General features: G+C 39.0%; 1 protein-coding gene across 3 annotated transcripts in view; it reads left to right on the forward strand.

The window, feature by feature from the left end:
• LOC127426192 (forkhead box protein J3-like) overlaps positions 1-18,658 on the forward strand; it is a 167,989-nt gene that overhangs the window by 47,025 nt on the left and 102,306 nt on the right. For all 3 annotated transcript variants that reach the window (XM_051672834.1, XM_051672836.1, XM_051672835.1), the window contains exon 2: positions 9,144-9,591. In XM_051672834.1, the coding sequence (XP_051528794.1) occupies positions 9,271-9,591 (321 nt within the window). In that variant the 5' untranslated portion in view covers positions 9,144-9,270. The remainder of the gene's footprint in view (positions 1-9,143; positions 9,592-18,658) is intronic.

The following is an 18,658-nucleotide window of genomic DNA, read 5'->3' on the forward strand; positions in this document are numbered from 1 at the left end:
TAAAATAATAATAATAATCTTCCCCACATCAAAACAGCCAGTTCAAACGGCAATGGCTTTAAACTTTTATTCCATTATTTCTGTGATTATTTAATTGTTGCTAACATAAAAATCAAGATTTTGTAACATTGAAAAGTCTATTTTGAGGAGCTGTTTCATTATAGACCTTTTTCACAGACTGTGATGACGCGTTTCCACCTTATTTAGCAGCGTAAATCTAGCACATTTATTTTATATATTTTTTCTTAAATATTGAGTGTAAGTTTATAACATTATGCTTTGTGTTATATTACCCTGTAATTAGTTTTAAAAAAATTAATTACCATTTGCGAGGGGATTTCGATGCAACTGCTGAGTGAGTGACAGTAAATTTACTGTAAATGTACATTTTACATTTATCTCTTCCGAGCTGACTGTCTTAATCTTCTGGAATGTCATTCAAATGTAATAGTGGACTTTTTCTTTTGCTCTTGGAGCAACTGGGCAAAATAATATTTGCTGTGGTCTCCCATTCACCGCTGTCAGAGTTTACCCTGCAATGGTTTACTTCACGTTCCAAAATCCGAAGTGTGAAAAAGGTCTATTACAACTGCTTCAGCCCCTCCTGGTAAACAGCAGCGTGAGTGCAGATTACACACACTGGTTTGATCGCACGGCTAAGGGACGTGATCTAATCATAAATGTGAACTTTGCGAAGTTATCGCCACCATGCATTTGTACTTGGAAAAAAACATTTAACAAGTGATGTTAGATTTTTAAGAGAAACGGTAAATCTGTGAATATTAAAAGATAAAGCATTTAGTTTAAGTGATTTAACCTAAATGCTTGAAATCTCTGTTAACATTCATGACAGATGGGTATTCCTGGTCTCATTAGGCAAAACCCAAAATAATTCCAGATGTCGCTACATGAATTGTGTTGTGTAAAAAGCATCTCACTCTCCAAAGTTTTACTTAAATCCATAATATCCATTAGGAGACACGACCACCAAATTAAGATGCTGGGATTCAGACTTTTGTGTTTGAAGCATGGGAAAACCACTTACTGAAAAATAAATGATACCTTATAAGGGGCAAATCCGAAACAGCATTTTGCTCTCTTAAAGGGCATTGCGAGGAGGAGACACCACTCAGAAAGACTATATTTTTTATTTTATTGCAGACATGGGTCTGATTCAAATGAAGGATTTAGCTAAAATAATATTTACTACCACACACATAACATAACTTACGGTACTACTGTATTGACGGTACTACCGTTTAAAAAAATACTGTGGCACCGGCAGTATTTTGAAGCTTTAGTATTGTGATACTACCGTAGCACTGTTCTACCGTGCAACCCTACTTTGCTGTGACTGGCAGATTAATTATGTAGTACATGCATGCAGCCCCTGCAGACGGCTGAGCCGAGGAGTTGGGAATCTGCCCTCATGTAAAGCAATGAGACTCACACTCTGAGGACACACCACACCAGCCAATGTGTATCTGCCAAACCTTGTTACTGGAACAACGCTCCTCCAACACTTGACACAAACCCCCAAACGCATCAGATCTCCCGGACTGTGCACACACTGCCTTAAAGGAGTCTCTCTTGCAGGCCTGAGACCAGTGCTGGCATCCGACAGCCCGGGCTGAGCAGTAGTCTCACTGTGACAAGCCCTGATATGCTGCAGGCTGTAATAAGCCGAACAATGTGCTCGGCTGGCAGTGTACGCAACGAAGCGATAATTGACATATCCTAAAAATGCGAGTAACGACTGGGTTATTAATGCTCTCATCCTGGGGGTGGTTTCAATGCAACCATTAAGCCTTTAATGGAGAGGGAAGACTGACATTTAAAAGCTGTTGCTGTTACCTACTTTTCCATTTAATGAAGATGAGTCTTCAGGCTGGCCACGGCGAACAATTACAGCACTCGACATTTGGGCACAACAATGAGCCGTTGCTATTTTAGTTATTCATGTTTTTAAAAATAACTTGAGATCAGTGCCTCTGGGGTCGGGAAAAAATTAAGAATCTCCCTTTTACTTCGGGGCAGGTGAGAGTGTTTCTCTCCCCTCCCTGTTTTTCCCTTTCATGATCACAAAGACAACACAGGCCTTTTTACACACTGTAATAATGTTGTTGATTTGGAAGATGTGGCCAGAGTTTAGGTTAGGAGTAGAAAAGCGAAGGGCTTGTTACTAGGTTACATCAGTGTTGTTGTTGTGAAGTGGTGTGCCAGGTCTTCAGGCACTGTGGAAGGAGCTCACAGAGAGTGATTCCCCTCTGCCGAAGCCAAGTTGCCCCCCCCCGCCCCCCCCCAACGGGGCCTTCTCCACCGCACAAGTCTGCTTACTAATCCACACATCCATGTACAAACACGAGTTTGCTCTCATTTCTTCTGTAAAGTAAATATTTATTGTTCACGTTTTGACTCGAAGAAACAGCGTTTGAGAAAGCATACGGTGTGCCAAAGCAATTAACATGCTCTTTTAACAGTGCAGTCGGATCATTGTTTCAAATGCACAGTGTTGCAGGCAATTGTCATTATTGAATAACAGTAGGAGTATATTTGCCATTTTATATTTTACCTGCCATTTTCTTAATTTGCTTAATGCATTCCGTTAGATGATTAACTATATTTTATACATATACAGAGGAGACTGAGGCTAGCTGTCACACTTATTTACTGCAGTGAATATTTCTCAGGGTTGATTTATTTTTGAAAGTAAACTTCTGCATAGCCTCATACCTTTAAGTCTTCAAAAAAGCTATTAAACATTTTTACCATTATTGCCCAGGAAAGAAGATTCATTGAACAAACCTTGACTTTTTGTGACAACATGCCCCAATAGCAGGGTTAAGTTGGCACAGTTGAACCTGCCTTTAAACCAGTGGTATAGGTTTCATGTGAACAACAAAATCTACACCTACATTAAACAGCCTATTAAATACCTTTGTCCTAACAACACATTTAAAACCTTTTGGTGAAAATCTGCCTTCATAATGTAATTGATTCTTGCCTGAATGTATGCCAGTGTGGTTTGATTATATTTGCTTGTTTACCTAAGAGCTATGACAGAAAAATATCAAGATAGTGAACATTTACTTTGGAGGGTAGAATTCACAAAGAATTTTCTAATTTAAAAGGATTTTAAACTAGCTGTTTGAAACCATCACACAAAACACCTCTTATTAATGATAGGAAAGCCCTGGGTATACTTCCATTTTGAACGCTCAGCATCTGCATACAGTCAAACGTGAGCCATATACTCCTTATAAGAGTGTGCACATACACAGGCCGTTGGCGCATGTGCGCTATGACTGCTATGAGACACCAGACTTTTTCTACAGGATTTTAGACCCATAAATATGTATTTATATATCTTCAGACTCGAGTTATACAAATGCAAGTATCTCCAGACTTCCTTGACGTGCACATCGACTGTTGTTGTTTTTACCTTCATCTCCTGATGTTTAGCGCGATTACATCTGCTGTCGCTTCTTCGTGACAGCAACAGCTGTCAGAAAGTGGCAAAGTGTTGCCACCTTGTGAACTCCATGAGCATTCTGCGCATTCAAAGACACGGGCTGTGCATGTTCGGTGCCCGCGGACTCTGCTGATGATGAGAATTGCGTTACGCGTCCGTTCGCATCTGACCAAAGTATACTTTGGGCTTAAGTTTTTATTTATGGACTATTGTTGTTTCAACATGGCCTTATTTATACAAATCTACTCTTGGGATATAGCCTAAATTCAATGCTAGTTTTGATGACCACGTTATAGTTTCACAAATGCAGTTGCTCAAAGAATTTTTATAGAATTATAGAAAAGATTTAGTTATGTTGTAGTTAGGGCTAGGTATTGATACAGATTTTCCGATTTGATTACAATTCACAAGCTTTTGATTCCGATCTCGATTCGATATCGATTCATATGGGTACATTTCTGATACAATGTCCATTGTGCTTACAGATAGACCATTTCAAGAGGGTGTAAGGAAGTGAAGTCTTTTTGTTCCTTGAACATTTCCTGCTAGATGCGATCTCAGACTGCGTTCCAAATGGGATGAATCACCCTCCGAAGGGGAAATAATCATGATAGTCATGCTGTAAGATTGCTTCAAACTGAATTTCCAAGAAAAATTACTTTAAAAGTGAGTTCTGAATGACCCTTATTTTTGAGCCCCACACCTTATAGCCTTTTAAAGCTATCACAGTGGATAATAAAGTCTTCATAGGGAATAGGGCATAGGGAAGATCACTTCTGATTGAAACGCACCCTCATTCAAAACAACAGCAGGAGGCGGCTTATTCATAGTGACTTTAACACTATTAATTTAACATTAACACAATTTTCAAAAAATGCCATTATTAAAACGTGGACCATATTGTTTGGTGGCTGGATGTTTCCTTGATCCCTGGAACTAATGGAAATTAAAGTGTTTAGATCTCTGAAAAGCAACGACAAATGGACGCATGATGGACGCATGTTGGGTTGTTCAAACAACCGGTTGAATGCACCACAGATTCAGTGTTTACACTTTTTCTGGGGAAATCTACCTAAGAATAGCTTATTTGGTTGTCTCTGCAATTATTACAAATTATTTACAGTAGCTTAAAAAATTTAAGAAATAATTACGCACACATGACCTAACATTATGCCTATATCTTCAACAGTTTATCCAAGATGAACACTATTGTTCTCAAAACTCTTCTCTGTATTTCAAAGGTAGCTCTTAACTCAAAACAATGCCACACATTTGTTGAAATTGACTCCCAAGGGTTTACTGGTGTTAGTAGGCAAACCTGCTAAATCCAGGGACGTGTGTATGGCCACCAGCCATAAACCCTTCCCATGTCAGTTGACGTATAGGGCTGATAATTAAAAGAATTATTTTGATAATTGGCTAATCTAGCTATTATTAGAACAATTATTCAACTATTCGGGCGATTATTGCAGCGATTAATCATTTAGCTCTTAACTGCCTATTCAGCTTATACCTTGACTTAAAAGGTTGTATTAAACGTGCTTACTAATAATAAAGAGGACAAAATAATCTTTTAAAAATACCTCTAAATAACATTCACTAAATTAAAGGGGGAAAAAATGTTTTTTACTGAATGTTTAATTCAGTTAAAAAAAAAAAAAAAATCATCACTGCAAATAATTATATTGTAATCGTGTTTTGTCTTGTTTTCCATTTAAAAATAGTTAAAAATCCTTAAAACAAGATACATTTACCTGAGAAACGACATATATTTAGATTTGCTTTCAGAGAATGTATTTTGTATATAAGTGTATTTTTTTTTTCCACTGGTTTATTCTTCTGCAAGTGCAGTAAAGTCAAAAAATAATTATATTCAACATATATTTTCTGAAAGCAAGTCTAAATATCTTATATGCACTTCAGGTAAATATCTTGTTTTAAGGATTTTTAGGTATTTTAAAATATTTGATATTATATTCAGCATTCTCAGATAACACATTTTTCTTCTGCAGTATCTCCTAAAGTAAATGTACTTTTAGATATTTATATTGGAAAACAAGCCAAAACAACGACAAATCAAAAAAGTATTTTGTTGCAGTGTAGCTATAATGGGTGGGTGTTGGAATACTACCCTCTCACCTTTTTGTTCATATCGATCCATATTTAACTCTCAAAAAACAAACTCTCTCTTCTTAATAGAGCTGCATATCACTGATTTTCTTTATGATAAGATACACACCGCAACACACATGTATTATGATTCACTACGTGGCGAGCCATCACATTATAATGTAGCTGGAGCAAGCGTGCGCGAGGGACAAGCTGTGTGCATCAGCCAGGATGCCGTTCCAATCTCTCTCCCTCAGATCGGGTCACTTCACGCGACTCATAGAAGCGGTGCTGACCGCACAAAGAAATGCCATTTTCGGAGTTTGTGCTTATTTACATGACCTGCTTCCTTATTATTTGAACTTTAATAAAGGATGAATTAAAGATATAATGGCGGGGTGTTTCCTTTAAAGACGCTAGACATGCAGGTGCTGCTTCAGTGGAACGGTAGCTCTGGCTCCGCTGTATTTCACAATGAGAGTGCTTCATTATTTAGTTATTTTGTATTTTTGTATAATTTCCTCATACTTTGCTACCTACATCACCTGAAAATGTTTGGAAAGTTTTAAGTGCGTCTGGACTGTGTTTTCTTTCCTCAATCAGGCTGCAGTGCTCCTCTTGCGTGCCATCATTAGTTTCATATCTGATCTCATGTTACGTTAAATGAGATCAAATGACTATTCGGCAATGGAAATTTTTGTCGACAATTTTTTATTGTCAACATTATTGATAAAGTCGACTAATCTTTTCATCCCTATTGACATATACTCCTCACTGTCCCGCTTACCCAGCTCAGCATCCTCTGCTCTGTGGTCTAAGCTGCTGCTGGCCAAAGCCTGAAACTGAGTCGTCTGTACAGGTGCCAGAGTTTATGAGGGGAAGCTTCACTTTACTGCTTGGCACTGCAGAGGTGTGCTAATTAACACACCAGTGCTCCTGAGAGCTTTGCATTTTCAGGATGATGTGCATTGAGTCAAAATGGCAACAGGCTTGAAGCATACTTGACCTGATCCTTGTTTCAGAGTCATTGCAAGGATACTTTTGTGTTTGTGGGATGGTGAAGTGATGTTTTTGGCACCATAGAGTAAACTCTAGAGACTGTTGTGTGTGAAAATCCCAGGAGATCAGCAGTTACAGAAATACTCAAACCAGCCCGTCTGGCACCAACAATCATGCCACTGTTGAAATCCCTGAGATCAAATTTTTTCCCCATACTGATGGTTGATGTGAGCAATAACTGAATCCCCTGACCCATATATGCATGATTTTATGCATTGCTCTGCTGCCACACGATTGGCTGATTAGATAATCACATGAATACGTAGGTTTACAGGTGTTCCTAATAAAATGCTCAGTGAGTGTTTATTGGTCAAACCTGACAGCTTTTAGCATTTTTTTGGTCACCCCAAAAACTATCTCTGATTTCCTCTTTTGATATGCAAGTTTTGAACTTTGAATCAGTTATTTTATTGCTGATGTTTTTGTTTTGATATCCAATTCTTTTAGATCTATATTTTAAAGATTTTTGCAAGTATTTTTGAGCAATTGTAACTTTGCTATGCCGCCCACAGTATTATCAGATACAGTCAGATGTGGTTTCTGGATAAGACCAAAAAAGCTTTTTTCTCATGCAGTATTTCTTGAGTAGACCTAATACATTCAAATGCAGAGATGTTCAAATCAGTGAGATCAAATTTTAAATATTAATTTATATAAAGGTCTGTTGTTCTATTGACCTGTTTCAGTGATGTCACTTTTTCCCTGCAGCTGCCATATTTGACTTCTGCAGACATTTAAATATATTTATCCATGATTTACCTCCGTACTCCGGCGAGCCCGATTTGTGACAGGCGAGTACACCTACACACCTACCAGGACATCATTGTAAACATCACTCATTCAGAAGTTACTAACGTTTGTGGTGTTTTCTGCTCTGATTTGGTCACAATATTACAAAACGTCTGTGATGATCCCGTCTGTATGAATGTAAGAGCTGCTTTAAACTCATGAAGAATACACAGAAAGCATCCGAGGTACATTAGTGTATATATCAAATTTGTTTACATTGTAGTCTTGTGGTGTGAATAAAGTCTGTGCTTCATAATCTTATGATGTGTTGTTTACTAACTAACATTAGTATATACACATTAAATATACACTGTTTATTCACATTATAGTTCTGTTTTATTTATTGCAATGTGTTACAATTATGACATACTGGGTGTTATGAATAACATCGCCTGAAAAGTTTTAGATTCTGTTTTTGCATGGTAAACCAATGTACCTTTAACATTTGTGCTGCTCCTGTTATTACTGTCTGACTTGCATCGTTTTGGAATTTTTGATGGTCGCTGTTAGTTGCAACATGCATGAAAAGGTTTCAGTTTGTCAACACAGCTTACTTCCGCAGTCAAGTGTATGTGAAAATTGGATGCATGAGACACTGAGAAGTCCACTGTGCATAGATAGATTTGATTTAATTTAATTAGAAAATGCCCAAAGGCGTTTATTTCCTGCACGTGAACCATGTGTGTGCGAGGATGCTAAATTTGAATTTTAAGCTTGCCCATCATTTAGTTGGATTTGTGGGTCCCATCATTCTGCACTGGAAAAAATCTTTTAAATTAGAGGGTCATGACTCACCTTTGTGGAAATGATGGGAGTTATGAAAAAAAAGCATCTGTCATAGCAGTGGCCTCACAGACATCTCATTTATCAGATTTCAGAGGCTCACGCTCGGTTTCCGTGATTGTAGAGGAATTTCAATGAGGGTGTCTCTTTCAGGTCCCGAGAGAACTGGGGAGGTATTTTTAAACCAGGATTGTCTGAATAATATGTGGGATATTCCCTCCCCTGGTACCTTTTTTCCAGTCGTGTTGTCATTTTCATGATAATACTTTCTATAGGGTGGGGATGGATTAAGCCGCCTCACTGTGTACCTATGCAGTGGGATGGGCCTCGCGCTTTTTGCTATTTTAAGTCGGAGAGGGCAGCGTGCCTAAAACACAAGGTTGTTTGTGGGTGTAGAGTGCAGCCACAGACTGGAATAAGAGCCTGTACACTCGGCACACTGCACGACACCGACTGCGAGGCCTGTTTACAACAGAGACGAGATGAAGAGGGGGAAGGGTAGAGAGAGAAAGAGAAGAGAGGGTTACACCACCCTCAGGAGAATTGGAATTCCTTGTGAACCATTCCCCCATTTGGCTGGTAGTTGTGAAAACAATTCGGCAGCATTTACTCAGTTTGCATCTCGGATTACAGTTGTGTGAGTCAGCTGCAGGGTGCAGGCTGTAGGTAGGAGGTGGGCCAGACGGCTCGGCCAGTCTGTGCAGCTCAGTGGGTTTTTTGCAGGGGTGTGTGTTTGCCTTCCGATCAGCGCCTGTTCTAGAGCTTCTCTCCAAAGAGATAACCTGCCTGTTTGAACGTGGTAATTAAAATTACATTGGTTCCAGCTGGAGTGGTTCTAACTATGGAAGTGTCAACACACTTCAGAAGCGATCACTCATATCTTGACAATGTCAGCCAATCTAATGATCCCCTCTCTTGCTCTTCTCTGCAGGTTTCATTTTGTGTGATATCAACAAAACACTGATCTGAGGGAGCCCCTGCATTCTAAGTGCACCAGATCACCACTCCTCCTCCGCCCCCTCGTGCTACTCCTCTCCAGACCCCCTTGACCTGCCACCATGACGTCGGAGCTGGAGAGCAGCTTGACCTCCATGGACTGGCTGCCACAGCTGACCATGCGGGCTGCCATTCAGAAGGCAGACGGCCAGAATGCTCATGGGCCGGGCATGGCTAAGAAGAGCGCCCTGCTGGACCCCAACACAACACTGGACCAGGAAGAGGTGCAGCAGCACAAGGACGGCAAACCACCATACAGCTACGCCAGCCTAATCACGTTCGCCATCAATAGCTCTCCAAAGAAAAAAATGACACTGAGCGAGATCTACCAGTGGATCTGTGACAATTTCCCCTATTACAGGGAAGCTGGCAGCGGATGGAAGGTAAGGGCAAAGCACGAGGCAGTGCTCTGACTGTAAGCGTCAGCTAATTTGTCATTATTTGCTTTCTGCCCATCAGAGACATTTGCATGCACACAAGTGACGTCCCTCCACTTAAATTCAATCAGTGTACCGAATCAGCCCTGAATTTAGTCAGAGGAGGCTGCCAAGGTTAATGTGTGAAATTATTCTCATTTCTTATGCTGTCAAGGTTTTTTTTTCCTTGCCATGGAATATTTTGAAAATATCAAAGCAACAGCCACACTGCTCACATGCGTGCTGCTATTTTGCAAAGCAGCGTTCAGATCTGTTTATGACCATTAATATTTGACACAGTTTCTTGTCTCACTTGACAGAAGAAAATAAAGGCACTTTTTCGCACACAAGTGTGAGAAGAAAGTGTGTTGATATTCACAGAGCCAGATCTAGCCACAGAAAAAATGATCCCTTTCATGGCTTCTTGATTATTCATACCAGATGCCTTGATAGAAGTCCATTATGTTGGAGAGAGCCATTGCTGTGTCACCATCTCAAGGAGCATATGATATACAGAGATGAAGCCATGCTGATTGCCTTTTAAAGACCGGAGGTGAAAATTGATATTAGAATGAGCTTACCAATCAGTTGACATTTATTGGCAATAGAATTCATAGCACAGCTTTATTGCAGGCAGACAAGATATATGCAGTTGATATCCATGCGAGATATGATCCGTGTGTGTGTGTGTATCTGTTTGTTAGCATATTTTCACACCCATCATGTTCTTTTCCTCTGCTGTGAAACAGATATTTATGTCAGTATAAATGCAAAATGCAACACATGATTTTGGAAGTTTATACATCACTTTTAAAATATGGCTACGTTTATAGATGTCGTTTTTACTTGATGTTATTTTGATAGCTCTAATCAAAAAAATCTAATCAAACAAGTTGCTCTATGGACACCCTCTCCTATTGTTGTTTGTGGATTATAGAGCTTAACTACAGTCTTGACCAACACAAAGTAGGTATCGTTTGAAAGCTTAGAAGCTCTACTTTACAATGCATTTAGGAATCATGACCAAAACTGAATGAGTGCTTTGAAATTTCCAGACAAATCAGAAGTGTTCCATTTCAATAATTTATCAAAAATTTTGCACTGTACTTATTGCAATCAGTAAAACACCAAAATAATCAAGTAGCCATGTGTCATATGTTGTTGGAAAGCTCTCAAAGAGTAGAATACAACCAGCCTATTTGTTTTACTCCGACAAAAATATTTTGAGTAATAGCTTAATATATGTCTTTGACATTTATGTTTCATGTGAACAGGTGTTGCTTATATAACTTCACAAAAAAATATACAGAACATGAAATATCACATACCATTTCTAAATTCATGTCTGCATGCTATGCAAACCTTTAGTCATTGTTATGTTTGCATGTGCAATTAGTTCTTATGTACAATTATTATGTTATTTTGTTGTTGTTTGGAGAGGCTTATGGACACTTGGAGACATTTTTGTTCACAAGGATAAATTATATTTGTAATGCTATAACTTTTGTTTGCTTTGTCATATCAATACAACATTTTTCTCAGTTACAGTTGACATGATTAGGAAAAAAAAAAGCAGTTTTTTGGAGGCATCTTATTTAAACCCAGAGATATATAATGTCGAATCAGAAAAATAAGAGGAAAAAAAGTACATTTTTGGCTCAAGATTTTTTCAGCAGTTTCTTTCTTTAAAATTAAGCCAAACACTTGACCCTCCATGTTTTTTTTTTTTTTTTTTTTTTTTTTGTCAAGTTAAAAGCCTTTAATTTTGTGTATGCCACTGAAACAGGACATTTTTAAAAACGCCTTCAGAGCTTAGTGTTAAAAAAAAAAAAAAAAAAAAAAAAACCATCAGGGTTACTTCAAACATACTTCGTTTTGTTGTCTCTGGGAAGATGCCTGCAAGTTAAATTGCTTGCAAGTGCCGTACTGCCCTTTATGACATCAGACTTTCTTCTAACCCCCCACCTCCCGTACACATTCTGCACCGTGGACTGACATGACATAAATGGATTTCTGCGTTTTTCACTGAATTCACTGCAAATTCTGTACAAGGTTGTTGCCCTGACACGTTTACTGGGAAACTGCTTTCCATTTTGCTGGAATGTAGACCTATTTAAGATGCCTTGTACAAAGAGGGGACCTACTGCTGTTCTCAGTGATGGCTGCTAATTGCCACATTCCATCTCTGTATCATGCATTGTTACAGCTATTATATATGGGAACCAGCAGCCTGTACAAAGGGCCAAATATGCTGCGTGTGGTCTGTTAGCATTCAGTTTTAAAGGCTGAATACATTTTAGGAAAGAAATGGAAAAAATTAGACAATTCATCATAAATTCGATCCAGTTATCTTGCAGGTTTTATTCCTGTGTTACATCTCTTGTAGTTAGTTTCACAGAAATAAGTGATTTTTATATACATAAATCTAGATGTAGCTGAAATCAAAGGCAAAGCCACACTGGTCGGTCTATATGAAGACGCTCTCGATTAGATGCATAGTATGAGGCAGACAGAGGCGCTATGGTGTCCAACTGTGTGATGTAGAAAATAGCTTATGTGAGCTCAGGACAGCAAGAGAAGCACATCTCATGGGTGGGAGAGTGCGAGCGTTCTGATAGGAAAACGGAGCAACAGAGTTAGTGTTAAGAATTGTATAACAGGAATATTAGCATTTCTTTTAGTAGGTGGGAGAGTGTGAATCTCACTACATCCGCTGTCGACTATTATTTTAGATAGATCCTTTGTCTCAGAAGTGCATGCTGCTATATTTGTGCATTTGCACATATACCAAGTGTGGCTGGGGTGAATGTATGTCTGTGTGCAGTCATCGCCCTCCATCTCTCCACATCCCCCCTGAGATGTCGGCAGCAGGAATTTACAACCCAGCGCACGCACACGTCTGTTCTCTATGATAATTCTAGCTGTGTCGGAGAGATGAGACCAGGCTAAATCAGTCGGCGGCAACATTTAGTCATCTCAATAGAACTCCATTAGCCGACGCTTTTAAGAAATATCAATAAGTGCTGTCAATAAGAATAGATAATTCATCAAGGTCAAAAAATATTCATGTAGTATTAGGGGAGACGGATATGCACACAATGATCGTAAGCATTAGGTTCCTTGTAGAGAGCAGAGAGATTAATTTTAGCACTCTCAGTCTCTGCAATATTATGAAAGCTTTTTTGGGAAGCAGTATTTTTGAATGCTAAAGTTGGCACAATATTGACTAATGTTTCAAGTCTTTTAATGCTGGTAAGGTTATATTACAATCCCAGAGAGACTTGAATTTAGATCAAATTCTTATGTGATTTGAATCAAAGAATTCATTATTGCTGCATTAAATGAACAGCAGTGTTCTTGAATAATGTAACCACTACACAATTATTTAAAGGGATAGTTCACTCAAAAATGAAAACTCACCCTCATGTTGTTCAAACCCATATGACTTTCCTCCATAGAACACACAAAAAGATGTTAAGCAGAATGTTAGCTTCAGTAACCATTCACTTTCATAGTATGAAAAAAGAGATGCAATAAAAAGTGAATGGTGACTGAGACATTCTCCTTTGTTGCACAGATGAAAGAAAGTCATAAGGTTGGAACAAAATAGCTGCTTTTCCACTATAGGGCCAGTGCGAGCCAGGGCTATCAACTGGGCAGCCGGGGCCAATAGCCTCGAGCCGCGAGACCAAAATCAATTTGCATTCCCACCATCAGACCAATAGCCCTGCAGCGTTGCCCTAAAACCCGCACTTAATACATCGCCCTGGTGTCAACGCCACAAACCCCGCCCATTTCACAAGCAAGAGGGAAGCTCAAGCTAAGGCATCATGTTTTGTAGTTATCAAGAATATAGAGTTTATATTGTTTGTAAACCTTGGCTAGCTAACAAGAAAATTTTGCATTGACAACTCACCAACTGTAACTGCCATGGTATCCCAAGTGGTCTCTCCACTAACAGCGGGACGATCTCCCAGCACATCGTCCATAATCTTGAACCATGGAAAGTTTTTTCTTTGGGCACCGCTTAGTCCATTGTGCATTTTAAAATATTTGTACTTTGACTGCATTTTTTTTTTTTTCGAACTTGTATTGTTGAGTGCTGGATACATAACCTGGCAAGTTCGGTGAAATTCCGCCTTTGACATTGACCCCGCCTCAATCCCCAGTTGGCCTTGTTTGGCCCAAGTGCAGTCGGTGGGCTAAAGGCTATTGGCTCTGAGAAAGCCCAGAGCCATTGACCGCTGGCCCCGAGAAAGCCCAGAGGAAGCACCATGAAGCCCCGAAAGTGACGGTGGGAACGCAACTAGCCCTGGCACACACTAGCACGCCCTAATTTGGCCTGACAGTGGAAATGTGTTAATGAGGGCAAGTAATTTTGCAATTTAGTTTTTAGATTTTTTTTTATATTGGGAGAACCTTCGATATTGGTTAGACAATGCCGCCACAAGAAATTATCCTCTGTCTCTATTTTGCTATTGAAAGCCCTTATGCAATATGCTCGTCTTTGTCCAATTCTCATAATCCTGGGTTATCTGTGTGTGAGCCATCTTTGTGCAATCTCTCCAAGAGTGAAAGAGCAAATTAGATTAATTTGGCATCTCATGGGTTTGAGAGGCTCACCATTCCCCGTCAGACCCACTTGTCACTGATGAGATGTTTAATGTTGTCAAGATTAGTGGTCGACTGATACGGGTTTTTTAATGGCTGATGCCGATATCCAGAGAGCAGGGTGGCCGATAGGCTGATACAATGCCGATATATCACACAATTTAATATAGTAAATAAGATAAACATAACATTTTTTTTTTTAATAAACTCTTATTTAGCACTATATTTACTCAATTTCACACAAAACTTTAACTTTGTAAAAAAGAATCAAAAAAATATATATATATATTATATTTTAAATGGTAGATAGAAGTTTCTTCTGATTTCTGTTTAGTCATCAAATTTGAGTAATTTATGTGCACATGAAGAAATTAATATAGTAGGAAAAAAGGAAATAACAGTACACACAGTAGTCCAGCAACCATGGAGGGCATGTCCACGTTAGCAATCACATTTTCTCAAAAAAAAATACTGAAATAAACCAATTGTACATACTGTACACCGTGAATAAGACATTTACTTACAGCACATGTGAAGCACTTTTACTTTGAAGTTGCACTCATGCGCTTGTGCGGATCCAGCACGAGGAGCAGCAATCTACTGACAGTTTAAACTGCCTGGATCGCCTGCTTGGATTGGCACAGAGTGACCATCATGATTTGGGAATCAGAGGAACTTTTGATCCTGATCCTGAAATTTTTATTCTGGCTGATAGAATATGCGCTTCAGAGGAAGATTTTAGATGAGTGGTAGATGGTAAGAAAACGCTGGATTTTCGTGAAGTGAATTACATCTGTTTAAACGAAATATCTGCTTATTTGCAAACGGTATACAGGGTTTTTCCTGGCTCAAAATGAGGCAGAGGTGGTACCATCCTGATCATGTGCACACATACACTTGTACCATGCCTCCCACTGGCTGAAGCAAACACTTACAAGCAACATATTTTAGGTGTTCTAATAATTAGATGATTGAAGAAAATGACAATTATCAACTTATAGCATATTTAATTAAAAACGCTAACCTGTTCAACATTAAATTAATTGAATATAACATATCAGCTAATGTGTTCATTTATAGTTAACAAACAGAAAACTTGATTATCCACTTAAACTGATAATAAGATCATCTCTGATCTCAGGTATGTGGGTGAGTATGGTGGGAAGGGATGATGTGTAGAGACCAATCGGCCACTCTTTTACAGCTTGGATTGGACTGATCGCTTAGATTGACAGATCTTGATTTACCATGCGCACAACTGAAACAGTGCTGCATCTTATTACTTGTTACTTATTCTATGTAATTATGTTTCTGGTTTATTGTGGCATTTACAAATGTAAGTAGTTCTTAGGTTCAGTAAAACCCTCAGATCACTTGTTTGGAGAGTGTTTTGGACTTTTGATAAAAAAGGCTACCTTGGTTCCAAATGCCATAACTTATCTAAACTGCTTTGAGATAACAATATAAAATTTTGCCCAGATACAGTTGACATGATTGAAGTCATCATGTCAGACATGAATAATTAACAAATTGAATAAATATACTGCATCACTTTCTCAGCAGTGTTGTAACATAAGAGCCTCCAAACATGAGATGTACATGTTTGCATTTTTGAGAAAATCAAGATTATGCGTGGTTAGTAATTTTTAAGTCACTGAAATAAGGCCATGAAATGCATAGATTTTGTAGACTCCAGTTTTCGCTCACAAAATTAACTTTTGTGAGACACTTTTTGTGTTAGAAAGGCCGTATCAGATCACGCTCTTCTTCTGAGGTAAATTCACAGCGTGTCTTCTTCCAAAAAGGATAATGAGCTCAAACGGGAAAGACTGTACCTCTCTTTGGTTTCATATGGATTACACAATCAGAGAATATTTGTTTTCAATCTAAATTGGTTCATTTAAAAGTAGACAATTCAAGCTTTCTATAGACATATTTGTCATGTCTGCGAGGCAAGTATACGCTGAGTTTCGGTTCATTTCATGACGCGCTCCAGACAGAAGTTCACGGAGACCGAGACAGCAGAAAGTGCGTCCTGTATGATTTCTTTATTTTACAAAGCCACAATGTTTTGCTGTTATTGTGAGTGTACACAAATAAAAGTAAACCCTTTATAGTTTTGAATGATGTCTTACTCTTATCTGTATGACCAAAAATGACAGAGTATTCCTTTCTGCTGTTATCAGGGAAAAAGTCAGGTGATCATGCTGGCACCTCCGGTGACCACGAAATTTGACGGAGGCAGCTGCCTCAATTCTCTATGCAGGAAATACCCTGGTATATAATAGAAGTTTTATTGATTTTTACATTTTATCATTAGAAAAGAAAGTTAAAAGTGACAGGGAACTGCTGAGGAGAGGCTAATAAAATATTTGCTTTAGAGGTAAATAAATGTGTGCTCCACAGGATGCTGGATCTGTTCAAGTTTTTGTGAGGTTTGTTTATTACATCTGTTTAAACGAGATATGCGCATATTTGCAGATGGTATATGATTAGTTTTACTGATATTTGCCTTTTTATCATTAGATGAGAGAGAGAGAGAGAGAGAGAGAGGGAGAATGAAACAGGCGAGCACTTTAACATTATGAGCGCAAACGCGTCTGCCACGGCTCTGAAATGCGGACCGTTTAAATGAGACTGTGTTATACACTGGTCTATTATTGTAGTAACATGATGGCAGGTAACAACAAAACGAACCTTGACTGGTCCTTTAAATGTCTCAGTTGCTTCACATGCAAGCAGGTGATTTTCAGCACCCTCAAGAAACAAATTGGCCAAACGGGAAAATGTATCGGCCGATGCCAATAATTAAAAGGTTTATCGGCCTCGGTGATATATCGGTCGACCACTAGTCAAGATGCTTAGCAACCGGTCGGCCTTTGAGTTTATGGGTTTGACACCAGGCGGGCCTGGGCTATCTGCTTCTAATGAATTGGAAGCAATCACAGCCCACCTGACCTGAGGATCCAGCATCCTCATCCTGTTTGTATGTGAACGTATGACCTTAAAACAATTATATAAAGGCTGCAGCAGAGTGCAACCAGGCTAAACCTCAGTTTAAAGACATTAAATGTATGGATGTTAGAGGATTATCAATGACCCAAGCCATGCAAAAGCTCTTGTTATCCTCAGAGAATTTTCAATCTCTGTTTACACAACAGGTTTGTAATCCAGCCACAGAGCAGGCCATAATCTGATCAGGCATTTTGAAAACGTGCAGCAGCAGCAGATGTGGCAGCACGGCCTGTTTATGATGGCTTTGCCACAGCTGCTGCTCATCAGAATGCACAATGCATTTCTGGCACATTCTACCCAATAATCTCCCTTATGATTTACCAACAGTACTTCCCAGAGATTGCCAGATGACGTTTCAGGTCATTGAGCAGCTCTACCTACTTTCAAACCCCAAGTTTGTGTTTTCTTGTGCAGACAGCTCATATGGAAAGTGCAATCATCTCCGAAGGAATTCCCAGCATCTTCGCCGTAAACAGTAGATGCCAAATATAATCCTGAGTAGTTCTTGAGTCTTAGCTAGTTTAAATATGCTTAAAATGTTTGTTCTTGAATCTATGCCGTTGCTACTGGCATGATTTTCTCCATTTACACACCTGCATGCAGTGGAGGCGAAAAGTGTGCAAAAGCTTAATTCCTCACAAACACCGTTGCTTCTGCTATAGCTGTTGACTGAGCTGTTTCGGCTCGCGCAAATGGATAAATGTGATAGCTGAGTTTGAATCTTGCCCTGTTTAAAAATGCTGTAGGCACATGTAGAGTGTCTGGACCTTGCTGCTTTGATCTCATTATGAAATGCAAATGCTCACAAACCTAAACAGATCAAAGGTTGCACCCACTGGTGGGCAGCCGACATAATGGAAGCCAGGGGCGATTGGCCTTTTTTCTAATAAGTGATTTGGGGGACTGCTTTGCCTCTGGGGCATTATTTACTTGCGAGCTGGGAACACTATCTCTTAAATAACTAAAATAGACCAAATCCCAGTTCCCCTTGCCTTTATTCAAATTTGGATGCACAGGTAAGAGTATTGCACTCTCTCATATCTCTCAGCACAAGCTTGGTGTGCAGGATTTGGAATATTAAGATGCAAAATTGCTTCAGTGCACTCTGATTCTCTGTTTAATCCTCCAGCCGGGATCATTACACATTTGAGCATTTCGCTTTGAAACGCTCACCTTATATTAAAGTATTCAAATGGTAAGATACATATTGATAAAGAGCTTGTTTTTAGACTTAAAAAAATGGTCACCTTACAGCACATAAGATTTAGTCATTTGTAATTCTGCCGCTTAATTATTGATCCTGTGTTATATTGCATGAATTTGGTATGGCAGCCTCTCTTTTAAAATTTTTTTTTTTTTATTGTGGCAGCAGAAAAAGTGGCTGTGTCGGTGGTGGGAGTGGTGGTGA

The sequence above is a fragment of the Myxocyprinus asiaticus genome, chromosome 35 (assembly GCF_019703515.2).
Source record: "Myxocyprinus asiaticus isolate MX2 ecotype Aquarium Trade chromosome 35, UBuf_Myxa_2, whole genome shotgun sequence".
Classification (NCBI taxonomy): Eukaryota; Metazoa; Chordata; class Actinopteri; order Cypriniformes; family Catostomidae; genus Myxocyprinus; species Myxocyprinus asiaticus.